Source organism: Coenobita brevimanus, chromosome 64, assembly GCF_032717465.1.
Source record: "Coenobita brevimanus isolate Jiangsu-jjx chromosome 64, ASM3271746v2, whole genome shotgun sequence".
NCBI classification, from domain to species: domain Eukaryota; kingdom Metazoa; phylum Arthropoda; class Malacostraca; order Decapoda; family Coenobitidae; genus Coenobita; species Coenobita brevimanus.
The window spans coordinates 12,229,855-12,252,166 of NC_137017.1; the positions used below are offsets into that span (position 1 = coordinate 12,229,855).

The window sequence follows — 22,312 nt, forward strand, 5'->3', positions numbered from 1 at the left end:
GCCTGTCACATTATCATCTTTGTTACTGATGCAAACTTTGCTGACATTAAAGGTACAGATAACATACACGAGAATATTAAGGTATAGTAGGCTACATAAATCATTAACCCAATCACACCAGGAGAGTCTTTTTCATTTTAGCCTCGCCTTCTCCTGATGATTTTACTTAGCTCAGGGTGGACTTTATTTATTTATTTTTTTTACTGGCAGGGTTAGAGATAACAATAATAAACTCTTCAGTGTGAAAAGTACTTCCTAAGTTAAATTCAATAAAATCAACTGTATGCAAAATAATCTTAAAACAAACATCACCTGGATTCAAGTGGTTAAAGACGAGATGCTAGAAAGCCTCATATGGTGAGGGAAATATGAAAATAAGTACAGTATGTTCACTTACCAAGTGCCAATAATCATCAGTGAGAGCACCTCCAGCCTGCTTCATTCTATAGGACAACTCCTGGATTACATTGCCAGGAAAAGTGTCAATGGGATGTGGCATAACCCAAGACACCGACACTTCATGAGACCCCTTCACCTCTGCCACCAAACCCTCAGCATGGTCTGGAATAACTATAGAATAGGGGAAAAAAATTATATACAATCATGTTCCTTCAAAATAAAAATAGCTGGTTCCTCACTTTCTCCAAAATACTGTACTATAATCTGTAAAAAATAGATTCTTTCCTATCTCACCCTTCAAAATCCTTAGGGGGGAAAAAAAAATTGTTCAGTTCCATGATAGTACAGTACAGTTACCCTGCCCCAAAACCCAAACAGTTTCATCCTACATTTCTAGATGTTAAACCCATAAAAAATTTCATCTCAAGAGAGATGAGTTTATAATGTCATACCTACTCAACATGAGCACCCATACAAAATACAACTCACAACCAATCCTGTACTGTGAAGTCATTTTTCACACCATAACACTTCAGCTCAGTTCATTCCTCCCATTTTCCCTGCAGACACAATCCTTCAACATAACAATGAAAGCAATTTCTTAGAAGCATCAAGATTACCTATTTGAACTACAACAGTTTCTTGGGTTCACATCTACTGAGGTCAGGGGTCAGAACTTTAACCCTTTGAATCTACTATTTTTTTCCCTTCCTACCTTCTGATGATTTTACTCTGCTTAAAATATTTTTCTATCAGGGAGGCTTTCATAACCCCTACTCATGCTAAATAAAATAATCTGGTTAAAAAAAAAAAAAAAAAAAATCCCCCACAAAGATGGAACTAACAGTTCCAATTCTCACCACCAATATAGTCACCTCTGACACCTTGCTTCATCTTGGGAATTCACCACCAGGGCTCATATTCTCATCAGCTTAACAGACTTTCTAGCACCCCTTCCTAAACGATATATTTTGCATACTGCAGCGTATTATTCCCTTTTATGCTATTAATTTAACTCTACCATGTATTACATAAACAGGGGAGGCCGGTGATGGTTCGGACAGTGAATTCCCGGAGAAATGTACGGGACCTAGGGCCAAGTGATGTTGCGTGAAAGTGGGAGAGTTTGTTTACTTCGACCACATGGAACCTTCAAGCTAGAAATGCCTCACTTTTTTATGCAGGTCAGATTTTGTGTTTTTTTGCATCTCCTATGTTATAATTTGAGCGTATATCGTATGCTCTACCTTTATGAATATGCCAAGCATCAAACTGTGCATTATCAGGGTGAATCTGTGTTGCATGTAGAACTTATTGCAATGAAAAACAAATGTTAACCTCTCTTGGGTGAAACTTGAGAGTACCCATCAATTGATTACATAGATTCGGGATGATTCGGACAGTTGAGGAGGGGGATGGTTCGGACAGTCTGAACTATCCTTCCAGTATTACCAAGTCATGACCTTATCAAATGACAATGCTATTTCTTTTGATCATTTAAATTTGAACACATAGTGAAACACCATACTTAATAGTTATCAGGGAATATATATAATTTTGTTTATTTAACCTGTTCCTCAAAGTGTGAAAAGAAGGAAGGGTTTATATTTTTACAACTTCTATTACAGTTTTGCAGGCTACAATATGCATTAAAAGCATTAAATTAGTCAATCTGAAATAATGCCTAGAAAGTGAAAAGTGAAGTCAATATTCCACAGAGAGAGAGAGAGAGAGAGAGAGAGAGAGAAAGGCTAATTATGAATAATTCTGAAGCAGAAAGTAAAAGGTTAGGTCAGTTATTAATAAATCTGGTGAAGGTTATTTCAGTTAAAAATATTTTCTTTCTCTTTTTTTTATAATTATCAAGTGGTTCATTTGAATTCTAAGGTTTAATAATGTACTTTAGGAAAATGAAATGTCTTTGAATTAATAAATGTTTGTTTTTATCCAGTCTAACTCACACAATTCTAAGAATATGCCGAGTAATACATATGGCCGAACCATCCCACCCTTCTGTCCAAACCATCACCACTGGTAGGATGGTTCGGACAATTTAGTCACTTGTGTTTCCTTAACTATAGCTTAAAACTGAAAAGAGCTATGAATTTTGTATTATCAGCCTAAAGAGAAAAATGATGTGGCAACTTTTTAACATAAACCAGACTACACTCCTGCTTAAACCTGAATTTTTATATATATTTTTTTAAAGTATCTGAACCATCACTGCCTTCCCTACCATACAAGAATGTACTGAAGAACCAGATACAGAAATAAGATGGTAAGGTAGCTGATGCAAGGATAAGTGTGTGGTAATCACACGGGCATTTGTCATCTTACTGTAATAGGAAAAGTTTATGGTAAAATTCTTACTGATAGAGTTAGGGAAATAACAGTGGAATTAACTAGTGAACAACAAGGAGGTTTTAGGAAGGGAATAGACTGAGTAGATCAGATATTCTTAGGTCTTTAATGGAAAAGTTTCTAGAGAAGGGAGTGAAGTTGTATGTGGCCTTCATGGAATTTGGAGAAAGTATATGACAGGGTGAACAGACAAGGAATATGAAAAATATTAAGAATATAAGGAGCAAATGGAAAGTTGCTGAATGCCGTGAAGAGTATGTATGACGAGGCAAAGGCTGCAATGCATGTCGATGGTGAAATAAGTGAATTTATCTGTTTGAAAGTTGAACTGAAAAAGGGATGTCATGTCTAAATGGTTGTTCAATCTGAATATGGATGGGATTATAAAAGAGATACAAGGAAGGGCAGTGGATGTTCGAGCAACCCTAATATGAGAGGGTGAGAGATAAAAATGGTAGATTACTAGTGCAGAAGGGAGAAAAAGTGAGCAGACGTAAAGACCACTTTAACCCCTTAACCCCTAAAACGCTGATCGTCGCGTTTGCGACGCTCGGCCATAAGGGCAGGACGGCGGGTCGTCGCGTTTGTGATTTTAGTATATTTTGAATAACCGCGGGCAAGCAGGCTCCAGCTGGTATTGTCTATCAGTACCACCATCCTCTAGCTACAACTAGCATACTTTACCTTTGTACTACTGACCTCAGTTGTTGCCAAATATCGCGTTTTCCCCCCGTACCCCCCCTACCACGGCCCGGCCAGCCTGGCTGTGATACATGGCAGCGCTCTGAGCGCTCAGAACTGTAAATCTGCGATCTCCTCTCACAAGCAGTTTATGCTACTAGGAAACGCTTGTTTCCCCAGTTGTAACACTAGCTTTTGCCTCTGTTTAGTGTCAGTTTACTGCAGGCTTTGAAAGTGAGATTATGGCGAGTTCTAGCTCTTCCCAGTCAGTGCAAGCGGCCGACAGGAACGAGAATAAAGTGGCGGACGTAAGGCAGAATAAAAGCGCGCCGTGGTGATCTTTTGGGAAGTAATATGATTGAAAATAATGTAGTATACATGTTTTTAGCTGTGAAAATGGAAATGTTTGTTGAGTGATGGGAAAACCGCCGCCACAGTGCATGTCGGCCGTACGCTCCGTTGATTTTAGCCTTATTTTCAGTGCTTATTGTACAAATACGGATTCCTAACTACCTTTACGTTGTTGTATAAAGTGTACTGTGACAGACTGAGGCTGTGGTAGAAAGAAAACCGGGTTTCTGGAGGTGTGAGAGTGAAGACTTTGTTACCCAACTTTGCAAGTCTTCACAAGTCCTTTGGTAGTCAACGAAGGCTCAACATGTGGCTCAGGAGATAGCTGAATGTAAGTAATATATGCCATAAAAATTTTAATGCCCTAGGGTTAATCTATGATTTTTGGCAAATATTTTTCCACAGGTACTCAGACCCCGCTACAACCCCGCCACAGGGGGGGGATCGCGCGTACACAGCCGCGTTTTAGGGGTTAACCGCAGGGATGTCGGGAGTGTGCCGTGTGCGTCCCGCGAGGATAATCGCGCTCTGACTGACTTTTTAAAAATGTTTGCCAAAAATCAGTTATTAGTCCTAGAATATTATAATTAAATAAGCATATGGCACATACCTTCAGCTTTCTCCTGGGACATTTGTTGAACCTTCGTCAACTACTGTAGGACTTGTGGAGACTTCTGAAGTTGGGTAACGAAGTCTCCACTTTACACTTTCCGATACCTCGTAAAATGGTTACCAGTGCCTGATATTATAACTACAAACACTGTTCTATGAATTCAATTAGTTTGGAATCTATATTCCAAAAAAAAAGCCACTGTGAAAGCAATGTAAATTACAAGCGCATACGAGCTTTCCACCCACGCTCGTTCCCCGATGGTATTCTGAAGCGGAGCTGTCATTTATTATTCATAAACACACTCACACTTTATATTTCTAGTACTTTATTACACTTATTCATATATACAATATTTATTCATAAGTTTCTTTCAGTACTAGTAGTTTATTTTCACTCCAAGCAATCACTTTCCCATTCAGTAAACTAGCGTAGAGAGCGAAGTTTTCACTTTTACTGCTAGAGAAAAGCTTTCACTTTCATTATTCCAAGTATTTATACTTGTATTTTTATACTACTGACTATTTACACTTCTATTTACATTCTGTACTTTATTAACATTATTTACATTTCTGTTTTATTTACACTGTTATGCACTGTCACTTGCAGTAACTTATGAAACTATTTTCCACTATTCAGTTATTTACATGCATTGCTTTCACTTGCTATTTACACATTATTTACATTTCCACTTGCACTGCTTTGGTCACCAGAAAGATTGTAGTCACTGTCCATCATAATCATTGCTAAATTAGCCAGTTCACGTTCCACAGCAGAGTCACTTAGCCCTTTACCCATTCCCACACGAGGTTTAGTAGGGGTAGAGGTCACAGGGCCCTTTGCAAGGGGCTAAGGACAGGCGCGAATCGGACGTGGTTTCACCTTGAAAGATGACAGTAAACTGAATGATGTGGCCTAGGGGCAAGGAAGGGTTGACAATGTCAGCGTGGTGACAGCTGCTAATTTATATGCTATGAAATGATTGGCAGGAAATCTAGACAATACATAATAAATAAGGTAGTTCCAGGTGAATGTAAATATCACTTAGGCTTCTCCCTTCCTTCTTGTATATTTTTGTTATGAGAATAGGTCATATGGCATATTTCAAGGGTAAATAAACAGGGAAAATTAATGAACGAGTGCACGTGGGGTGTTGTCAGGTGATGATTATCCCATTCCAGACATATGGCTGTATCAATTACCTTTTCTCTTTCTTTTATATATTATTATGTATAAGAATAGCACATAGGGCACATTTCAATGGATAAAATGAGTGGAAAAAGCTGTCCAGTATTTGTGTAGGGCAGCGCAGCTGGGCAGGCGGGAGGAGAGGGTAATGGAGGGGAGGTAAGGAGGGAAGTCAAGGACAGGGGGAAAAATGGCTAAATTGTCAACAGTGGATGGGAGTGCAGATGACATTAGCAGAACTGAGTATAGCTGGACACTGGTAGTACTGATAGATGATACAAGCCACCACTTGAAAGCCCGGGCGAATTCAAAATAACACAGAATCACAAAAGTGACGCCCCGCGGTATGATCCCTTGCTCCCGAGCGTCACGAAAGTGACGCCCCGTGGTTAAGGGGTTAAGGAATTGTTGAACATAGAGAATGAAAGTAATGCGAGTATGAGTAGCGGGAAGGAGGGATGTGAGAAGAGAGGAAGAAACCAGTAGGATGGAAATTGTGGAGGCAAATAAGAATGTCAAAATGAGGAAAGCCTCAGGAAATGACAGAGTGAGTGGAGAAATGCTGAAGCATGGGGGACAGATAGTAGTAGAATGGATGTGGACAATGTGCAGATTGGCCTGTGAGGAAGGTAAAGTCTCAGAGGATTGGTAGTCAGGTATAATTGTTCCCCTGTACAAAGGAAAAAGCGAAAATGATGTGTGTGGTAATCATAGGGGCATTTGTCTTCTTAGTGTAATAGGAAAAGTATATCGTAGTAAACTTACTGACAAAATTAGGGAAATAACAGAGGAATTAGTTTTTTTTTTTTTTTTATGTGAGGAAGAAGGAACCAAAGGCCATGAGCCCACAATAACTGTTCCCTCCAAGAGAAAAACAAAATACAAGAGAGAGCCAAATTCAAGATCCGATCATTTTGAGATGCCTGGACACACTGCATTTGAAAGACTGGAGATCATAGGAAGCAGGAAATACAGACAGAGGGAGACAGTTCCACAGTTGGCCTGTTGCATAAAAGAAGGACTGGGAGTAACGGTTAACTCTTGCATTAGAAAGTCGGACAGAAAAGGGATGAGAGTTTGCTGCTAGACGGGTGCTATGTGCCCGCTGTAGAGGTGGAGGAATGCATGCAGACAGTTCAGAGGAGCAGTGACCATTGAAGTAGCGATAGAAAAGAGATAAAGAGATAAAGATGCAACAGTGCGGCGAAAAGACAGAGACTGAAGGGAGTCAGTAAGGGGAGGAGAGTTAATAAGACGAAAAGCCTTTGACTCCACCCTATTGAGAAGAGCTGTATGTGGGGAACCTCCCCACACATGAGAGTTGTACTCCACACAAGGGCAGATAAAACCCACGTATAAAGTCAACAATTGTGCAGGGGTAAAGAAGGAATAGAGTCAGCTTAGCACACCTAATCTCTTAGAAGCAGATTTTACAAGAGATGTAAAATGATCCTTCCAAGACCAGTCCCGAGTAAATGAAACCCCACGCATGTTCAAGGATAATGCAGGATTAAGCTGAATACCTGTATATTATAATTTTCCGTTTATGTTATGAAACTTTGCTAAGTCCACACCCAGTTACAAAAAAATTGCCCATCACACATCCACTGCAACCTATAATGCTGATATGCCAGTTCTCCCCAACTTGGCTCACAGTACTTGTACAATATTAGTCAACTGGAAAAAGCAATGTTATTAGGCAATACATCCCTGACTTATAACATGAACTGTATCTTTCTCATCATCTCCACTTGGTGGCTGGTGGGGGTGCCTAGCATCCACTCACTTCATGTAGCTCTGCTACTTCTTCCTTCATGTCTCATAAACCCTCTCTATGTTGAATCAACTAGGGGGAAGCCCTGACTAATAACACAAATTGTATCTTTCAATCTCCATTTGGTGGTTGGTGGGGGTGCCTAGAATCCACTCCAAGTAGTTCTGCTACTACTTCTTTCATGTTTAGCAATCTTTCCCTATACCAGATCAACTGGGGGGAGGGAAGCCCAATTCAATAAAGGCAATAATCTGGTAAGTCCGATGATCCCCCCCTGAAGTGGGATTTCAAGCACATAATGAAAAATAAATGAGAGAAATAGTATATTCTAGAACTAAAAGGGAAAACTATACCTAATTTACACTTATTTGGCCCATAATTTCACACCTTTGTCAGAGCAGGTGGTGGCAATCATCATCCACTCACCTGATGTAGTGATTATTACTTCCTTCACCTTTATCATTCTTTTTCTGTATCTGCCCTCCTCTCTTCCTACTTCTCCCATCTTTCCTGTCACTTGTTATTACTCTTCTTTCCTTTTCAGGTAGCCCTGCATTAAGTCACAACCTAAAGGTTTCCTGTAAGCCAGGAAACCATTTACAATGCCGGTGGTAACTATATAACCAACTCATATGTGTTCCCTATGTGTCAACAAGTGGGCTGGCAGAGGGTTAGTGCCCCTCCTCGTAAAACATTTAACTCGAAGTCAAATGGCCACCCCACACAGGATAATGGCACCTGGCAATAGACAGATAGATAGACAGAGGTCATATCACTTCTTCATGATTAGCCCAAGTGGGTGTGGGTGAGGGTGGGAATGTCGCCAGCACTGGTAACTGTGTTCTGAGCCATCTCACATGTGTGAAGTGGTCCAGTTTGATCCAATTGGTCAGAGTTGTCTGGAAGGTCTGCATGGTTTTTCCCATCTATCAGATGGTATCCAATATGTAAAGGAGTTTGTCCAGGGACTTGAAGTGTTCATTAAATCCAATATCCACTCTAGCAGGGTACAGTAAAGTGACAGTTTACAGTAACTCTTTTTCTGTGTCTGTCCTCCTTTCATCCTGTTTCTCCCAGCCTTGTTGTCACTATTTATTACTTTCCTTTCCGCTTCACGTGGCTCTACACAAAGTGGCATGCCAAACGGTTTCCTGTAACTCAGGAAACCATTTACAATGTTGGGTGGCACCCAGTAACCATATGTACAGTAGACAAATAATGGAGTGACGCAGAGCCTAATATGATGCCCTCATTAACTGTTAACTGGGGGGAGATGCAAATGTGGTGTCCATCCAGGAGCCAAACCTCCACATCTCACTGTGACAAGGTGCCGTCAGTCACATGGGACCATCAATTCACTGCATGGGACCACCCTGCACAGGCCAGCTGCTTGAGTATGGTTGATGAGTCTGCTCAATCAGACAGACTAGGGCAGCACAACAACAGCAATAACAACAATCTCCACTGAACTCATCAAAATCCTTTTTTGCCAATTTTTTCACTTATTGTTGCCAAATGTACCAATAAATATTTATATGGGCATGTGTTTGTGCATACTGGAAGATGTACCATACTAGGTATCATACCCAGAGTCCCTTGAAGTACTGTACCCAGGCCCTCTTTTCTCATGGTGACCCAGGTGACCAGGTCATACTAAAGCCAAGAAGTGAGAGCAGGGGACATGGCACAGGCGATCTATATATACAGCAGGAGTGCTGGAGTCATAAATCTACAAGGACTGAAAGTTTCATTCAAGGACTGGCTCAATTTAAAATATTGATCTTTCAAGCTACTGGTCTCCGAGTGTTAAAATGAGTAAAATAATCCTTTAGGGGATTTTAATAAAATTTCACTTCAGCCAAATGAATAATTGCATCACACTGTACAGTACTGTAATACAAAACTAATGGTTTGCCTCAGATTACCTTTAAAAGTTCATATAAATACTCTTTACATACTACAGCAATGCAATGAAGCATGGGTACTGTACTTTGAAATACCTCTTAATCTATCATCAGACAGAATACAGATAATTTACCCAAATGATCTGAAACAGTGCAAACCGGATAAACCCTATTTCTAAGTATAATTACATATTTAAGATACACTTACCACTTTCGAAGATACTGACATTGTGCACATAGGTTCTCTCGGATAACTGATTAGTGGCAACAAATGTCATGATCATAGCATCTCTTCCTCCATGAAAATGATTTTGGCTTATAAAACACCAAGATCTTGCTGCTATCTTTTTGGGGCATGTCCTGTGAAATTGCAGAAAAAAAAAAAAAAAGGGTCATAAAGTCAATGTGGGCAGAAGGGAGCAGATGGGAAATGAAGCTAGGGTCAGTTTTTTCTCATGTTCTTGGAATTTCTGAACTGTATCAACCGGAATGAAGTTTTAGGTTGGAAAGATCAGCAAATTCTGGTTTGCTACAATAAGAACCCTTCCAGTATGCAACCCCTCTTCTTTCATTTTACTCTTTCTACCATCAGACATTTATACTCTGTTGAGAGATCTAATGTAATGAAGAAATTAGAAACAGTTTCCTGTAAACTCATAAGTACTGTACCAGTATGTGATTAATTATTTTATCTAATGCACTGCTAGGCAAATCTGCTCAGTTTATGGGAAGACTGCTCATACTGAAAGAGTTATAGGACTATAAGTGAACCAGTAACCCTGACTAATAGGCATGAAGAAGACAGTTTCCACTTAAGTCTTGATGTGCAACGATTATGTCTTAATGTTAACCCTTTCAGTTCAATGGCATATTTTATCATTATACTCTTCCTACCTATAGGGAATGTGATTCATCTTAGAAAAGACCTCTAGTACCAAGGGAGCTAATGACAACTATAATGATCAAATACATAGCTTGAAAAGCTCTACAGAGCTATATACAATAATTTAGTAGCAGCAATATGTCATCAGAGTGAAGAGACTGTTGCACTCTCGGAGGCACATGTACAGAGTAGGTAAGAGATGATGGTAATCACTGCAGGTTTGTTATACTACGGCAAATTACCCATTTCACACTAATTACGTATTTTATACTCATACTGCTACCACCAGATGATTATCTCCAGCTCTGGCGGGAAGTTTTGAAGTGAAGGAGTTGGCTAAAGCCTTCATTAATCCCTTCACTGTTACAGACCTAAGTTCAATAAAATCATGTAGTGGTATCAACAACAAAATAAGTCATTATGCCACCAGACTGAAAGGGTTAACCATATACAACCTGAAAGTATCCTCCAGTTTTTACTCGGGATTGTGTAACTCAGCTTAACCCCTTTAGTCCAAGGATTTCTCTTCTATGCTAAATAAAAGATATAGTAAAGGTAGTATGAGGTTTGGGGAGAAAATAAAATAAGATGAAAAAAAATTGGGATGAAGTGGGTAAATGAGCGTGTGTCTAAAACTTTTAGCAACCATACATTATCTATCCTACAGTAAAAGTCCTGTAATCTGAATGGCAGGGGACTGAGGGTCTTTCGGACTACTGCTTTTTTTCAGACTATTGGGAGGGACTTCTGAGAACATTAGAAACAGGTACACTCATAATCATTAATTTCTGCCCAGGGGTGCCCCCTTCCTACCCCTGTATACCCAGAGAATAGGAGGAGGGGAAGAAATGAGCTCCACCCACTTCTACCCCAGCTCCCAACCCTCCTCCATACCCCTACCCAATCCCCCCCACTGGTCATTCTTAACCGGCAATTACATTTCAAGCTGATTTCATGCTTAACACTCTTAGTCCCACTACTAATACAAACATAGAAACTATGACATGTTAAAAGTACAATATGCAATATAACTATCAACCCGCTGCAGCAAGACACTAATGCATTATGACATTGGAAGTAAAACAAAAACGTTAACAACGGAAACCTCAGGCCTCATGTGTTGGGTGCACTGCTTTGCAAACACATACATACATACATACATACATACATACATACATACATACACACACACACACACACACACACACACACAAATAAACAAAAACATGCACAGACAGACTGACACACACACACACACACACACACACACACACACACACACACACACACACACACACATACACACACACACACCAAAACACACAGACATACACACACCCAAACATGCAGACACAGACACGCAACCACCCAATGCATGAGGCCTGAGATGGCCGTTGTTAACATTTTTGTTTTACTGTCAACATTATAATACATTAATTTCTTGCTGCAGTATGTTCATAGTTACATAATATACTTTTTACATATCCTAGTGTTTAATGTTTGTGTATTAGTAGTGTGAATGAGTGTAGAAAATGAGGTAGCTTAAGATCTAACTACCAGTTAAGAATGATGAGTGGGGGGTTGTGTTGGGTAGGGGAATGGGGGAGGGTTGGGAGCTGGGGTAGAGGCGGGTGGAGCTCATTTTGTCCCCCCCTCCTGTCTTCCCTGGCTATACAGGGGTACGAAAGGGGCACCCATGCAGAAATTAGTGATCGCGAGCATATATGATCATTAAATAAACACTTAAAATGACAGGGGTTATTGTTTTACTCAACGGAAATGCATTGAAGTGAAGAAGAATAGTTGCAAGGAGGTACAGTACATCCAAATCCATGAGCATGTTGAAGCCAGATAAATCCTTAGATAAAGCCCAGAAAATTTCAAAAAAAGACCAGAAAACTTTGAAAAATATTGCCTTGAAAAATTTGGAGTATTGCGATTTTTGGATTATAGGTGGCTGGATTGGAGGACTTTTACTGTACTACCTAGCATTATCCTACCCAACAAAATAAAAAGTTGGGGGGGCTAAAGGGGTTAAGTGGATGTAAATGATAGTGTATTTAAAGTACAGAGATGTTTTACGATTATACGGCTTTGCTAATGAATTAAACATTTGTCTGCTGATTAGCACATATTAGTATGAAGGTTTAATTCAAATTATTAATGACCTGCCAAAAACAGTAACAACCAAAAGCAAATGAAAAATATAAATATGGAGAAAACAATATGTAGTCTTCCTAAACATGAAAAGAAAATGAAATTATACAGTTCCCCAAGAAGCTGAAGGCAGTTTACAGTGTTCTGTTCTGTATTTCCAGTTTCTGTATGTGAATCTTAGTCCACATAAAAAGTGAGTCACATATTTTGTAGTCAAATACTGTACATACAATACATACACATGCACTGGGAAGTATGGTGCACTTAACCCACTGAATTCAGGGATGTCCTTTTCATTTAGTTCTTGTCATCTCCTGATAATTTTATACACCTTAGGATACTCTTTATTTACTGAGGGGGTTATATATAGCTTAATAAACCCCTACAATACAAAATGCCAGTCTCAAGTTGAATAAAATTGTCTGGTGGCAGCAAAAATAAACACACGAGGACATCACCCACATTCAAAGAGTTTCCTTACCTTTGAAGAGATGAGCAACAGCAGCAAGATATTATACACCATTTGGCTGGCTATGGTTATTTTTAAAAACACATGCATTTAATCTATCACCTGAGAGAGAAATATTGTATCTTGGGAAGGGATTAGTTGCATTGTGATTATCAGTACGGTATTAGAAAACCTTTCATTATCTACTTAACGCCTTTTCACACCTTCATATGAATAGAAGTTTATTCTAATTTACACCATGTGGGTAATACACTGTACTCAGATACAGGAGGTCATGACCTTCCGAAATACAATATTCCAACTCGTGATAAGAAAATCACAATCATACAAACCTTGAGCAAACTGGTTGATGTCAAAGCTTTGGAAGTTGCTGCCAATCACATTGGTGGAGAGCAGTGTGAAATTATACCACTCAAATTTGTCATGAGCCGGCTTCGTGGTTTCACTCAGCAAACAACTGCCCCACTTGCCCCAGAAGGAATACTTTGGACATTGGGAGAGCCCATATCTACCAATGCCCAAAGAATATCAGAACTTGTAAAACTGAATAGCTGCCTACTGCAAGAGCTAAATACTCGCACTATTTTGAACTGTACTTAACTTACAAACTTTTATGGTGATTATATGTACTGATAATCTGCAATATCGTACTGACAAATCAAATACCAGTACTGTATTATCTCAAGACAACATATTACAATATTTATGTTAGATAAATTTTGATAAAACATTCTCAAGACAGCAAAGACACAGATAATTCATAAAATTACTCTTAATGAAAAGACAAATGACTAGAGCTGATGTAAAAATACAGAAACAAGTTTTCAATACCCAAAACTAATTTTCCTCTTACAGGAGGTCTGTAAGGCACTGTAGTTACACCGCCACTACTACCACGAACAAGCGCAGTGGCCAGTGAGAGAACCATCTTGACAATGCCGTAAGTCAAGTACTGTTGCAACTCCACTGTGCCTGAAAACTACTTAAGAAACTTCCACTAACAAGTTTCACAGAAATCAGACTAGGTAGTGCTAAAAGACTGTCTACCAGTCAAAATTAGAAAAATTTGATCCTATGGCTGAAGCAGGACACAGTATGATGGTCTGAGCTTCATTAAAACATGCCTTACCAGTCTTCTACATGACTCACCGATACACTGTTAAAATGTTACTGCTAATCTACTCTTGAATAAGGATACCCTGGTATAAATAGTATTCAGTATGGATGGTGGGTACCCAATGCCAAAGCATGGACCTATGATGGTATGTGGCACACATGACTGCTGAGGGCCTCAGGAAATGGACTATTAAATCTATGCCCAGAGTTAGGCCTGTATCAGGGAATAAAAGAAAAAGTGATACAAGCACAAACTAGATACATTCTGATGCCTGCTGTGTACAGGTTTGCCAGTCTGTGAGCCTCCAGCTCCCACTTCTCAGCAATACCAGGACGAAGAAAGTCAGGACAAAACAAACCTCTCCTATAGCAAACTCATCAAAATGCTACTACAACTTCTTACTGAAGGACTGCATGGTTCTTAATTTCACAAAACTCTATTTAATCCTTGCACCTCACTGTGTCAGCACATAAGGATACCTGCCAAAGCTTGACGAGAAGCCTCTCTAAATAGTGTCCACATTTTTGTCAAACACTCAAGTTAAAGGTAGAGAAAAGTATCAGTGATACATTCTTCATTTTTACCAGGTCTGCTCAGAAGCTGTGAAGGATAACCCACAATCTAAACTCCATAAGCTTGCTGTTTCTCTGTACAATATTAAAGCAAAATGTGAGGCAATTCCCACGCAGCACATCACTCTCCTCATAAGTGCATCTCTTCTCTGGCCTTATTCTTATCCAGAGTTACTGTATAAAGTGAAACCACATTCAACCTTTTTGTGGAAGATATTGGTAACAAAACATGCACAGTTTTCTTCAGTTAGCAGGGATTTTTTTCCTTCAATTTTATTTTTAAAATTTCACCACAATTACAGCCAGACCAAGTGCTTATCATGGAACAGGTACACTGAATGTTCTATACATTCATGCTTTTATTGCACATTCTGTTTTATCTAGTATAGGAATGGTAAATTTTCTCTGCTGCAAAACCTGTTGACATCAGTGAAAGTCACTTTTTTACTCACTTTGTGGCACTGACGTGGAATGCCTTCACATGACCAGGCTGGTGATACAAATGTTCCACAAATTCCTATCCCCAGAGAGGGCTGGTGGACTGTAGGAGAAGGGCAACTTCAGCCTGTAGTCCACTGGGTTCATAATCAGATGAGCTCTGGGCCACAAGAACAACAATGACAACAATAACACCCACAGACAGTGAAGGATAAAATAAATTAAGTGATACTGTTCAACTTCCAAGGAAAGACAATGCATGAATGAGGCTGCAACTAACAATGGTGGCTTGCAGATACAAGTCCATATTGAAAGTGCATAAAACATGGAGTTCATGTCATCTGAACAAGTAGTATGCATCATCTCTGTGGAGGCATGGCCTACAAACTGAATGCATATGTCTGTGGTACCCCTGAAAATGATGACACACTGCAGGCAGAAGTTATAAAAGCAATGGCTGGTAAAGTTGAAAAGTACGCCACCTCACGTCCTTATATTACACCCCTCCAGGAGCAAAAATAAAGGCAAGAACTGAGTCTTGGGCAGTCCAATATTCAGAGGGCATGGACAGAAAGTTAGGGGGACTGGCAGGTCACCTCTGGGACAAATCAAGGCAAGCTGAGAGACCAATGGTTACTGTTATCTAGCAACATACCCCCAACGCTCATGTCATGGGGATCTGTTTGAGAAAATCTGAATGCCAGTGAGGATGATGGCCTTTAGTTTAAACTCAAAGTTCCCATATCCACAGATTATCATGCCTCCAGTGAACTTATCAATCCCTGATTGTCACATGGGGGCAAGACAGATTGGCATGTGGACCTGAAGCCACATTTTGCTATAGGGAAAACATCTTGAAGTGTTGATCCACACCTCAGGAACCTGTCAGAGGGGCCAGAATGCCAACAGTTTGTTGATATACATCAATGTGCCAAACATGTCAAAGAGGATAAGAAGATATCTGCAGCTAATCCATCATGCTCAATGATAGGGGATCAGGTAAAGAAGTATGGAGACCAAGAGAACTAGGACCAGCAGCAGTACTCCACAAGATAGTACCAGGAGGGGAACAGAAATAGCAACAATCATTGTGCTTGCAGGGGAACACAAACCAAGCATGGCACATAACACTTACAGAAGGTGGCTTGGTACAAGCAGAGCTAAGTAATAAACAGTATGCTTTAACCTCTTCAGTCTGATTAATGTCTTCTTTCATGCCAATGTCTTCTTTCATGTCATTCTTGCTAATTATGGTTGACAATTTTGTCAGGGAGATTTTTTCAAGTCAAACAGTTTAATAAAGACTATATACCACCACTCTAGTTGGAAAAATCTCTTGCAAACAAAATAAAATACTATACCATTTACTACACTGGGTGGTAACCATATAACCGGGGTTTTTGGCCGGGCTAAGTACCCCCCAGATTCCCCTACTTAAAATCACTTAATCATGGCAAATGTTTCAGAAAGCCTTGGAGGGCCCAATACCTGCCAAGGGCCCCAACCAAATGGGCAGAGTCACATGGCCATGTGGAATGTAAGAGGCATGAATGAGGAGAGCAAGAGGGTGGAAGTGATGAATGTGTTCAAGCATGAGAGATATGCCATGATGACACTGTGTGAAACAAAGATGAATGGGTGTGAGGTGGACTGAGTGGGAGGGTGTAAAGTGTGTGTGGTCCGATATGAATGGGTGAGGAAGATGCAAGGACGGGGTTGCTTTGCTGATGAATGAAATGTGGCAGAGTGGAATGAGAGATTACAAATGTGTCAGCTCGAGATGTATGTATGTCAAGTTCAAGTTTGAGATAGTGAAAGTAGCTGTGATAGCAGCGTATGCACCATGTGATGACACGAGTGAGAGAGAGAAAGACAGGTTTTGGGATAAGATAGATGAAACAGTGAGAGAACTGTCCAGGAGCTATAAAGTGATCTTAATGGGAAATATGAATGGATGAGTAGGCACTGGTCCTGAGGATGACATAATGGGTTGTCATGGAGTGGCAGGAGAAAATGATAATGGGAAGTGACTGAAGGATATGTGTCAGGAATGTAGGTTGTGCATTCATAACTCGTATTTCAAACACAGAGATGCACACATATATACAGTATATGGAACAATTATTATAGAGAAAGTATGAGAGATATCAGAAGTCCAAGTGAATGATCAACAGGGTGGCTTCAGGATTGGTAGAGGGTGTGTGGATCAAATATCTCCAGTGAGACAGATAGTGGAGAAGGCTTGTGAGAAGGATTATAAGGCATTTACGGCATTCATGGATTTGGAAAAAGCATACGACAAAGCAGACAGAGAAGGACTGTGGAAGGTTTTGCGCATGTACGGTGCAGATGGTAAGCAGCTAGAAGTGATTTTATGTTGGTAGTGAAGCATGTGCAAGGGTAAATGGGCATCTAAGTGAATGGTTCATGATTGGCATAGGCATGCAACAGGGTTGTGTGATGTCCCCATGGCTGTTCAATATATGTACTGTATACATGATGAGATGATGAGAGAAGTAAAAGCACGAGTAATGAAGAGAGCGATGGCGTTGGTAATGAATGGTGATGGATGGAATACCTCAAATTTGTTGCATGCTGATGATGCAGTACTACTTGCAAGTACCGGACAAGAACTTGGTAGGCTAGTGCAGAGTTTTGCTGATGTCTGTGAGAGTCATGCCTTAAGAGAAGATGTGGAAAGGAATAAAGTGATGGTTACTGAGAGAGAAGGTGACTACCAGTGTAATGTTACAGTGAATGGAAAGAGACTGGAATTGGTGAGAGAGTTCAAATACTCAGGTACAGTAACAGAAAAGAAAGGAAAATGTGCAAAAGAAGTGGAAAGTAGAGTGACACATGGAAGGAAAGTAGCTGGTGCAATGAAGGGCTTCATAAGAAACAAAGACTTGAGAATTGCAGCTGCACAAGGCTTAACTTTAACATACGGATGTGAGACTATGATATGGCATGAAAATGAAAAGTCAAGAGAGAGTAGTGGAGATGGGACTGCTGGGGAATGTATGTGGGGTAACTGCTGGGGAATGTATGTGGGGTACAGAGCATGGACAGGATACAAAATAATGTGATTCGTGAAAGATGTGGAGTGAGGAAGTCTGTGGACACCAGAATCGAAGAGAGTATACTGAGATGGTATGGTCATGTGGATAGCATAACAATGGAATGGTGAAAAAGGTATATCTGAGCAAATATGAAGGAGGGACGAGGTGAGCTAGGCCAAGAAGAAGGTGGAGGGATATGGTGGATGGGTGTGTGAGGAAGAGAGGTTTGGAAGTCAGTGAGGCTAGGGGACTGACAAAAGATAGAGCTAACTGGATGAATAATGTGAGGAGGTGCTCAAGATCAGGGATTTGGCACCCCTTTTAACATGACAGCATCTGGATTGACTCTATCAGATACGTTTATATGAAGCTACAGAATGTGGTGAATGTTTTTTGGCGTATCAGATAGAGCCAGGATTCCGAGGACTTGAATCGTGAGTGAATGGAAGCGTGTCCTATTGGATTGGGCAAATTTGGGCTGTCTGGATGTTGCTGCTCCTCACCCTGCCCTAGGGTGGGAAAAGAGGTCCGGATGATCATGATGATGATAATTTAAAGACAGCATAACTAAGAAATGCATCGTCAGACTAAAGGGGTTAAAGCCTGGAAGCACCACTGGTGAGAAATTATCTATGGTACTCAGTGGCAGCAACCAGGGCAGTGCCGTGTGAGTATTGTAACTAAATGGGGATACTAGTCCCAACTTTGCTGACCTGGAATAGTGGCCTCAACCTCATAAGATAAGTGTCCTTGCAGGGCAGCACTCTCTAGGGCATGGCTCCTGCATCACCTGCCGATCCCTCCCATTCTGCTTCTACACATTTAGTGTCATAAGAAATTTTCACTTATTGGCATTAGTGTCTTTTTCCTCAACTTACAGCAGAGTTGAGGTGGTCCTCTCACTTCTCTGAAGTTATCAGTGGCCTATATAGAGTTAACAGCAAATATATATATATATATATATATATATATATATATATATATATATATATATATATATATATGCATTAAGCTATCTTCTCATATAATAAAATTAGCTTAAATCAACCAAGTATGAAAATTATAAACAGTAAACTAGTTCACCAGCAGTTCTTACTTAAAAAAACAAAAAAGCAATTCTCACTTTAAAAAAGGTAATTAAAAAATACTACCTAGGCCTATCCATCTAAACACAGAAACCACAATCCCATATGGGGTGGTACTATTATAAAATTCAGTAGCTAAACTCATAAAAGAATATTTGTTGCTTAAAACACAGCTCATTGTATCTGGTGATTAATCTTCCTTCTGAGTTCCATTTAATGCATTTAACAATGTTACCAACAGGTTATTCTCACATTCCATACATTATCATTTACCTTCCTCCAGCTGATTTCCTCCACATACCTATGTTAGTTGCCTCTGCAAGTTTTACAACCAAGGTGTACCTTACCCGTGTTAGTCTGTTAACCCTGTAATGTTGCCCAGTGCTCTTTCAAGAGCTTATAACACAAGCAGATGCTGATCACTGCTCATTTGAGATCTAATATTTACTGATATAATTTCAGAATTTCTGGCCGTTGAGGTCTCTCACAGTTCCTCACTACATCTTTTACACTGCAGGGATGCAGGTTATCTAAATACAACCAAAGGAATACCACCAGTGGTCATGAGAGGGTATCAAGATTCAGCAACTATCAGTACAGGAATATGCCATACTTTCATGTATCTGCTTACTCCCAGTGAAAAGAATATCGGTAATAAGCCAAAGTTTTTCTGATGATATTTATTGGACACACCTAAATATTTCAGCACATTTTTCACTACGGCATTACACTACTTTTATCTGCAAGTGGGTTAAAACGGAAAACCTAAATAATGATGATTATATGTTTGCTTCAATGCTTATGAGTTTATATAAATATGCCTTTAGCTTAAGTGTTTCTTCTCTCAAAAAACAAAATAGAAATGATTATGCTTTGCTGACTTTCATCAGTTGCTGTGTGCAATCTGGAGGAGACCACTGAATTTTTTTTTTCTTTTTTACTGAAAAAATGCAAATACTTTTGTATCCTTTTTATTCCATATGTGAATCTGATAGGTGGGGGCGCTCACCATCCAATCACTTGATGTAGTGCTGCTCTCGGGTGACTGCCCTTTCCTCTCTTCTTTCCTTCCGTCCTCTTCTGTCTTTCTTTTCTTCATCTTTCCTCTTCCTTCTGTCTACGAGTGACTCTACACTGAGTGACAAGCCAAATGGTTTCCTGTACAACAGGAAACCATTTACAATGCTGGGTGGTAACTATATAACCACATTATGGCACCTGGTGGTTTAGTGGGTAATTAAGGTGCTCCAATCAGATTGACCCTGTGCAGGCTTACATGCAAAGGGTGGTTGCAGTTTACTGCTCATGTAATGTCACTCAGGGATGAGTGAGGTTGGTCATTCTCATCTTAAATGTCAGGACCAACTTGCCTGGCCCCGGGCTCCTGCACTCCTCATGGAGCAACACAGGATTAGATGATGAATGAATGAATGAATGAAATTGATCTCACGTAAATATACAGTACTGTATACAACGCTGTTTCCCAATTACAGTCCCATAATAATAATTAATAGTTATGTGAAGTCCATTAGTATTCTCTATTAGTGAAATACACATTTACAACATTATCCTTAAATAGCCCAACATTCCCACCTTAAACCACATGCACCCACTAAAACTGCCATGGATATACTGGGTATGTCAGTGCAGCTTCAATTAACCTCAATCTGATGACCTCTTTTTTCATTTCATTCCTATCTTACCCTGATTATACTCAGCTTGAGGAGTGACTTTTCAAACTAGAGAGGCTAGATACTGTACAGTCTTAATTAACCCCTTCACAGCTATATGTCCTCCCTGAAGATAGGTGAAACAGTTCAGATGCAGAATATAAAAAAAGAAGAAAAGTAAATTTTGTCATCAGAGTGATGGGATTTAAGACTCTGTGGAATAAAGTATGTAAATATTATGCAACAAAGCAATAAATCTAAACCAATCCTGTCAAAACTACTGATCAGGACAACCTGTCAGTATAATACAGTATCTGTCTCCACACTGCATCTTTCAAGAATGAACCTACCAATATTTGTCTGGATTACACCTACCAAAACCAAATAGAACATACTTGACTCGACTAAGCTTGCTATTAGTAATTCCAACACACAGAACAAATGCAAGTGGTAAACCTACATTTAGTACTCTAAATACTGATGGAAAACAACTGGCAAGACTACATCTCTGAGGAGTGATCAGGTACACAAAGTCAGGGAAACTTTTGAAACATGTCTCCTAATATTTTTTTTTTTTTTAATGGGAAGAAGAAGGAACAAAAGGCTAGGAGCCCACAAAACAGTTCTTTCCAAGAAAAAAACAAAAATAAAACAAAAGAAAGCCAAGTTCAAGATCCGTTCATTTCGAGATGCCTGGACACACTGCGTTTGAAAGACTGGCGACCATAGGAAATAGGAAATACATAAAGAGAGAGACAGTTCCAGTGCTGACCTATTGCATAAATGAAGGACTGGGTGTAACGGTTAACTCTAGCATTAGAGAGTTGGGCAGAAAAGGGACGAGAGTTTGTTGCTAGACAGATGCTACACACCCGTCGTAGAGGTGGAGGGATGCATGCAGACAGTTCAGAGGACCAGTGACCACTGAAGTGGTGACAGAAAACAGATAAAGAGGCAACAATGTGACAAAAAGAATGAGGCTGAAGGGAGCCAGTAAGAGGAGGAGAGTTAATGAGATGAAAAGCCTTTGACTCCACCCTATTGAGAAGACCTGTATGTGGGGAGCCTCCCCACACATAAGAGTTGTACTCTACACAGGGATGAATAAAACCTGTGTATAAAGTCAACAACTGTTCAGGGGTAAAGAAGGTATGGCGTTGGCTTAGCACACCTAATCTCTTGGAAGCAGATTTTACAAAAGATGAAATATGATCTCTCCAAGATAAGTCCTGAGTGAATGGAACCACAAGCATGTTCAAGGATGATGCAGGATTGAGCTGGATATTATCAAACATTAGAAGGTACCCCTGTGGAGGATTTTGTTGGGTTGATAGGTGTAAAAACAGAGTCTTTGATGTATTAAAAACAAGATTATTTTTACCCCAATCAGAGATACGAGCAAAGTTAGACATTAGGTGTGCCACAGCCTTATCCCTTGTTTGTTGAAGTAACTGCTGAGATGGACATTGCAAGAATGAATGGAAAGGTGAAGGATGGAATCATCAGTGTACGAGTGGATAGGGTTAGATGTACAGCTTAGAAGATCATTGATGAATAAAAAATTAGAGAGCTGGTGATAGGACAGAGCCCTGAG

The 22,312-nt window shown here is 39.9% G+C and overlaps 1 protein-coding gene across 3 annotated transcripts in view; it reads right to left on the bottom strand.

Annotated features, from left to right (window-relative positions):
- Positions 1–22,312, bottom strand: part of dome (cytokine receptor domeless) — a 351,827-nt gene that overhangs the window by 288,990 nt on the left and 40,525 nt on the right. For all 3 annotated transcript variants that reach the window (XM_080276205.1, XM_080276204.1, XM_080276203.1), the window contains 2 exons: positions 9,477–9,628; positions 398–570 (listed from right to left, as the gene is read on the bottom strand). In XM_080276205.1, the coding sequence (XP_080132331.1) occupies positions 398–570; positions 9,477–9,628 (325 nt within the window). The remainder of the gene's footprint in view (positions 1–397; positions 571–9,476; positions 9,629–22,312) is intronic.